We start from the raw sequence: 7,500 nt of genomic DNA, 5'->3' as shown, positions 1-7,500 counted from the left end.
TAAATTCATGTGCTATCCATCGAACCATACTTACGAAAACGACAGGAAATCCCCAGCGTGGCAACCCTGCCTTACCAGGTCACTGTAAGCAGGCGGAAGATATAAAAGGGTGCATGAGTTGCCAACGGTTCAGTCGTGTCGCTAGTCGCCTTTAACGTAGACCGTGTAGAGCCCGTTCAAAAATATATATAAAAATGTAAGTATTCTAGTTTGTTTCTGTACTTAAGTGTTCCCTATAGTGTAACTTTCCACTGACCTGCACGTCCTTACTTAGATTAACGCAGTCCTTCTGTATGTATGAATTAGTGAATTTCGAGCAGCAGTGATTTTGCAAGTGAGTGCATTACGTTATCGTAAGATTTAATTTAATCAAAGATTTTCAAGTGTTATTAGGAAGCATTTTGTGGTTTCTGTGCAAAGCAAGACAATGAATAATTTGTTTACTTAGATTTATTCCTTCCATGAGAAGTTCAAAGTTATATTAAAAGTAATAGTAAATCAAAAACAGAAAATATTTCTTTAGAATTATAAGTTTTTTTATCGTTCTTATTGAATTTAAAATCTTTTATTTTGTCTTACATCTTAAAAGTACAGTTGTATAATTTCTTCTATTCCTGCTGCTTTAATCTATAGAAACAACTTTTCACAGATTTACAATAAATTATAACTCGAGTAAGTCTGTCCGAGTTCTTAATATTTTCTCCATTCTTATTCATTTGATTTCTAAATACATACAACAATAATCCTATCATCAAAAATTCAACAATCTTATTTATTTGATTTATAAATACGTAATAAGAATCCTGGCCCTAAAAATTCTGCAATGTTATTTCTTTGATTTCTAAATACACACTAAGAATCCTAGCCTTTGAAAAACTTTAATTTTCTGCCATTTCTTCCCAACAGAGCCATGAAGCACCCGTGGTTGAGCGCACTGCTATTTCTTGGACTATCATTGGTCGTCAGATCGAAAGAAGCGGAGACCAATCACTTACAGGATATACAGCACTCCAAGGGGGTAAGTGAATTCGTTCGCCTCAAGCTACCTTCGCTCGCGTTTTTCTGGGATATGAAGAAGTCTGTGTCATATGCTTTCACGAACGCCTAAGGAGGTCATTGGGGAAAAAAATCTAGTTTATCGAAGGTCTCTCTAAGCATTATACTTAAATGGGACATTAAAGTCAAAGCTACCTTCGTTCGCGTCTTTCTGGGATATGAAAAACGGGCGTATGCTTTCACGAACGCCTAAGTAGGTCATTGGAAAAAAGTCTCTATTTTATCGAAGGTCTCGCGAAGTATTATACTTAAATGGGACATTAAATTAAAATCTACCTTCGCTCGCGTCGCTCTGGGATATGGAGAACTCTGTGTCATATGCTTTCACGAACGCCTAAGGAGGTATTGAAAAAAAAAAAAAATTCTATTTTACCGAAGGTCTCGCGAAGCATTATACTTAAATGGGACATTAAACTCATTGGTAACATTTTAGAGCTTCCGGTATTGTAGAATATTATCAGATACTCGATTGCACGTAGCAATTTTCTTTGAATTGACGTTCTACTAACCTCGGGTGATATTGTGGAAGTACGTTTATCACCTTCACTCAAATTGGATATTTCTGATCTAAGATTTATATTGCAAATTTAGAAATTATCTTCAACAAATGATAATAATAACTAACTTACATTTAATTTGTCGCAAAATATCAAGTTCAAAATTGGTAAATATATTCTATTTTATATTCATGGCCTTTACTATTAATATGGATACTGCCATAAATCAGAAATATCTCCTTTTTAACGTTCATTTATTTCTTTTATGCTTGAATGTGTTTAAAAGAAATATACAAATATATGCAACAGCGCGCACGCACACACACACACACACACACACACACACACACACACACACACATATATATATATATATATATATATATATATATATATATATATATATATATATATATGTATATATATATGCATATATAAATATATGTGTTTGTTGATGTATTTTTCGAGATTAAACAGTTTCCAGGTACAGGGAGAGAGTCCTAGAGTATATACACTTATACAGACGTTATACATTTATCAATATTATATGTATATACATACGCACATATATATATATATATATATATATATATATATATATATATATATATATATATATATATATATATATATATATATATATATATATATATATATATATATATATATATATTCATTTATCTATATATGTGTGTATATATATGTATAAACATTCAAAAACTTTATGGAATAAGCATCCAAGATCGTTGATTTTTGAGGAATACCTCTTAACAACAGACCCCCTCCAAAAAGTAAAAAAAAAAAAATGCAACAGAAAGAAAATAATAAACTGGGAGAAGGAGGCAAAATATTAATTTGGTTCACCAATAATTTCCTAATTACTCGAAGTCATTAATTGAATTTAAATAAGATTCGTACACTTAAAGGTATCGAATTATTTATAAATCAATATCTAGCTAAGTAAAAGATTCACATATTTGTGTTGTCATTTTTTAAAAGGATCGTAAATGATTGTATTAGCATGAGAGAAATAGAGGCCTGTATTTCATCTGTTTTCCTGATTTTTTTGTAGAGAGCTGCAACTGAGATAGCTAACGCCGTAGTAGACAAAGTCGGTCAGGTCACTAACACCGTCACAGGAGTTGTGGCTGGAACACCACTTGCTGACCCCTTCAGCGCTTTTCTACTCTTCATCGGTAACATCTTGGGATTCTTCAATAACGTCGATGTCAACAATGCTAACCTTGGCCCTCTGGATTTGGCCAACCTTGACTTGGCTAACCTGGGTGTAGGAACAGCTGGTACAGCCGCAGGAGGGGCAGCAGCCTTTGCTGCCGCTGCCATAGCTGCACTCTCGAGCTTCAAGACTGCCCTCCTCTCTGTGGGTGTGAAGGGTCTTGAGATCGCCAACTTCGTCCTGGCTATCATCGGTCTGGCTCTTCTTGGAGGTAAGATTCATTTGGATGGGAAACTAAATTTAGTCTCCTCTTGCATTATTCAAAATAATTACACTGAGAAATAAGACATTTCTGTGGAAAATCAGCTTTTACATGGTTGGTGTTCTGTCAATATATTTTTTTTTTAATTACTGTTGCCAATGGAACTGGTAGGCATGTGCCTTTCCATACCCTTGTAATTAGAATGAATTTAACAGATTGATTGATTTGAAGTTTTCTGGCATCCTGGCAACCTCAAATAAATCAATCAATCTCTCGTGGCTAGGCCTCCGTTATTTTCATTCCCATTCTATCGATATGCACTTCAAGAAAAGAATAATTAATTAATATTTAATCCAATATTACTATTCCAGCTTACTTATACGTCAACGAAGGAGACATCACGGGAGTCTTTGCAGAGACCGGCTACGCCAGTGGGACCGGCTACGGTGATTATGAGGAATACCCATTTGACTCCTACAGCTCTTACGTCAGCTCTGCCCGTTCCCTCCTCGATACTCCCATGGCTCATCGTTTGGCAAAAGCTGTCCAAGATGCCATCACCAAATACGAAGAAGACGATGAGGAAGAAGAAGCAGCAGCAGCATAAATGAGATGAGTCTATGCCAAGCTTCCTGGACGAGATTGGAGACACGAGCTCAGTCTGCAATGTCCCCTTTTGCTGGCAAAGAAGGAAAAGAAGACACACCAAGATGAAGAAGGTCCCCCGACCCCGGAAACTCGCACTACTGCATCCCCATTTTTATTTATTGTTATATTTATTTCTTGGGTCTTGCCTTAAACCGGCATGCTGGCCATGCCCACGCAAGACTCATAGCACAGTCCATTGAGTCACACGGATCGTTTGAACGCCAAAGACATTTTGACGTTGATATTGGGAGGCGTTTGAGACTCCCCACCTAACGCAATACCAATTGAACGCTTTACCGGATGGTTACCCTCGACGGCTCCCGTCGGAGGAACTATGAACTGAACTTGACTATTAGACGTTACTGGGCCTACTGACGAGGCCACGGGAAAACGACGCGAAATGCCGCAGGCTTTAATCTATATTGAGACAGAAATGACCCTTGACGTACCTGATTCCAGTGTATAAGAGACGCTTAATAAAAGCTCATTTATCCCTTTGTACATAATTGTATATTTCTTATTGTTATTTGTTGTTTGATGTCTCTCTTATACCTTGTGATGAGAACCTGTACACCATGAAGCCAATAAGATCCAAAAGGTACAGGCCAGACACAAGACCTAGTCATGCGACTATGACTGACGCACCTGACTACAGAATCTTTATTCTTGTCTATATTTTTATAAGGTTATGTAACATTGTTAACATTTTAATAAAATATCATATCTGATACTTTGGTTTTTTATATGGCCAGAAGTTTATGGGGTAATTGTGATGGATATTAGCCCATGTTTAATTAAATTGAAAAGCAAGAACAGAATATCTTTTAATTAACTGAATATGGATTATTCACGACCTTTAAACTGTTTGCACTTAATGAAGACTGCTGTATAATAGTCTTTCTAAAAGGTGTTATTTGAAATATAGGATTTAGTTATTAAAATTGGCAAAAAAATTAAATTTCTTGCAAATAATTATGAAACAGAATCGGAAAGGTGACAAAGATAGAAAAAAAAGAAACTTGAAGATAATATAATTTGGCTCATGTGTCGTCTTCACATAGCTGTTAAAACAAAATCTTGACCTAACAGAAACTTTAAGCTTTGATTACATATATGCAACATAAAATTTATTTACATATTGTTAAGGAATCAACAACAGTAATACTGAAGTCTTAGATATTTTGTTTTCAATTTTCTTTTATATCTATTGGAAAATCCGTGTAAAGTATTTCTTTTTTATTTCTTTGGTCCTGTATCTTATATTAATCTTTGCAATAGCGTTTAAACATATATTTACCGGTTAATTCTAATTTGCAATAATGTCAAAATCAATTTTGATAATTATTTTTGCTTTTGATTGGACGTCATGAATATGATTATAATTATATTATTTCCAACATCTAAAAAAATCAATAAATGCATAAGTATTCAATCCTCTAATAATGCTAAAAAACAAATTCATTTTGAGTTCATATTCCACTATTTTTTTTCTTATCTATTCTACCACTATTTCCGGTCGCAATACTTACACTTCTTACGCATCATCTAACTGGAATGTTAATTACTAACGGTTATTTCCTCTTCGAAGAATGTTTTTAACATCCCGTTATTTTTTAAACCGAAAGTTGAATCATAAAACATCCAGTGTTGACCCATATCTTTGGTATATTCCCATGAACCATAAATAGGTTTAAAGGTCGTTTATAAATGGCGGAGGTAAGGGACAGTCACAATGCCTTCGAGATTGACCATATAACATATAATCAGCGCCTATACCCATCTCCACCCAAGCTAAGATAAAGAAGGGCCAGGCAATGGCTGCTGATGACTCAGCAGGGAGACCTAGAGGCTCCCAAAAGCTCCCGTCCTTAGCTCACAAGGATGGTGAGGTTGCAGACACTACAAGAAAACTATCGAGTTGATCGGGTATCGAACCCCAGTCCTGCAGATCGTTAGGCAGGGCTATCCTCCTCACATAGTTATAGATTTCGGGGCTGTCTACGATATGGTCTTCCTCATACTTTTATTTCGATTTCTCTTCTGATATTCAATAGCATTTACTTCACTCTCCCCTTGAATAAGCTAAAAATAATTTGCATTTTATGGCTGCCCGTGTGTGAACGTTTAAAATTTCCGGAGAGTTTTGTTAATAGTATTGATAGCTTATGTTAGCCAATTTACCCAATGGCCTTTTTTCCAAACTAGTGTTTCTGTGTTGACTTTTCCCCGTAGTGAGAAAGTCAGTTTCTCAAAAGGAAAAATGTATATAATAAAACCTTTCATCAAGAGATGGGGTTAAGATATCGGTCATTATTTTCTCTTTTTACCTGTCCTCTTTTCTTTTTTCGATTTTTGCTTTCTTTCCCTCTTAAATTAAAGTTATGGTTTCTTACATTACAAAACATCTCAAGGCCTGTTCATTTTTTTATGTCTAATTAGGATTTTGTTTTCGCATACATGCATCATGCATAGACCTGCTCAATTACACATACATACACACGTACATACATACATTATTATATATATATATATATATATATATATATATATATATATATATATATATATATATATATATATATATATATATATGCATATATATGTGTGTGTTTTTTACATGTGTAAATACATGTGTACACTCACATACACACACATAACACACACACACACACATATATATATATATATATATATATATATATATATATATATATATATATATATATGTGTGTGTGTGTGTGTGTGTGTGTGTGTGTGTCTATATATAATGTATATATACATATACCAAGGCACTTCCCCTAATTTTTGGGGGTAGCCGACATCAAACAATGAAGAAAAAAGGGGACCTCTCCTCTCTACGTTCTTCCCAGCCTGACAAGGGACTCAAACAATGAAGCAAAAAGGGGACCTCTCCTCTCTACGTTCCTCCCAGCCTGACAAGGGACTCAACCGAGTTCGGCTGGTACTGCTGGGGTGCCACAGCCCACCCTCCCTCGTTATCCACCACAGATGAAGCTTCATAACGCTGAATCCCCTACTGCTGCTACCTCCGCAGTTATCTAAGGCACCGGAGGAAGCAGCAGGGCCTACCGGAACTGCTTCACAATCGCTCGCCATTCATTCCTATTTCTAGCTCGCTCTCTTGCCTCTCTCACATCTATCCTCCTATCACCCAGAGCTTTCTTCACTCCATCCATCCACCCAAACCTTGGCCTTCCTCTTGTACTTCTCCCATCAACTCTTGCATTCATCACCTTCTTTAGCAGACAGCCATTTTCCATTTTCTCAACATGGACAAACCACCTCAACACATTCATATCCACTCTAGCTGCTAACTCCTTTCTTACACCCGTTCTCACCCTCTCTACTTCGTTCCTAACACTATCTACTCGAGATACACCAGCCATACTCCTTAGACACTTCATCTCAAACACATTCAATTTCTGTCTCTCCGTCACTTTCATTACCCATAACTCCGATCCATACATCACAGTTGGTACAATCACTTTCTCATACAGAACTCTCTTTACATTCATGCCCAACCCTCTTTTTTTAACTACTCCCTTAACTGCCCCCAACACTTTGCATCCTTCATTCACTCTCTGTTGTACATCTGCTTCCACTCCTCCATTTGCTGCAACAACAGACCCCAAGTACTTGAACTGATCTACCTCCTCAAGTAACTCTCCATTCAACATGACATTCAACCTCGCACCACCTTCCCTTCTCGTACATCTCATAACCTTACTCTTACCCACATTAACTCTCAACTTCCTTCTCTCACACACCCTTCCAAATTCTGTCACCAATCGGCCAAGCTTCTCTTCCGCGTCTGCAACCAGTACAGTATCATCCGCAAA

At 36.3% G+C, this 7,500-nt stretch overlaps 1 protein-coding gene across 1 annotated transcript; it reads left to right on the top strand.

Moving 5' to 3' along the window:
- Nucleotides 1–97: 97 nt before the first annotated feature.
- On the top strand, nt 98–4,370 carry LOC137651897 (uncharacterized). The gene is made up of 4 exons (XM_068385100.1): nt 98–196; nt 907–1,018; nt 2,626–3,001; nt 3,364–4,370. The coding sequence occupies exons 2-4, from the start codon at nt 911–913 to the stop codon at nt 3,597–3,599; spliced, it is 720 nt and encodes a 239-aa protein (XP_068241201.1). The 5' UTR covers nt 98–196; nt 907–910; the 3' UTR covers nt 3,600–4,370.
- Nucleotides 4,371–7,500: the final 3,130 nt, after the last annotated feature.

The sequence above is a fragment of the Palaemon carinicauda genome, chromosome 13 (assembly GCF_036898095.1).
Source record: "Palaemon carinicauda isolate YSFRI2023 chromosome 13, ASM3689809v2, whole genome shotgun sequence".
Lineage (NCBI taxonomy): Eukaryota > Metazoa > Arthropoda > Malacostraca > Decapoda > Palaemonidae > Palaemon > Palaemon carinicauda.
Note: the sequence above shows the minus strand (reverse complement) of the source record. Positions and strands in the feature narration are given on the sequence as shown.

Excerpts from the sequence above, each read along its gene's own strand:
- LOC137651897 (XM_068385100.1), top strand. The coding sequence starts at position 911 with ATGAAGCACCCGTGGTTGAGCGCACTGCTATTTCTTGGACTATCATTG. Across the intron at positions 1,019-2,625 it reads ATATACAGCACTCCAAGGGG|AGAGCTGCAACTGAGATAGC; the intron begins GTAAGTGAATTC and ends ATTTTTTTGTAG. Across the intron at positions 3,002-3,363 it reads CGGTCTGGCTCTTCTTGGAG|CTTACTTATACGTCAACGAA; the intron begins GTAAGATTCATT and ends TTACTATTCCAG.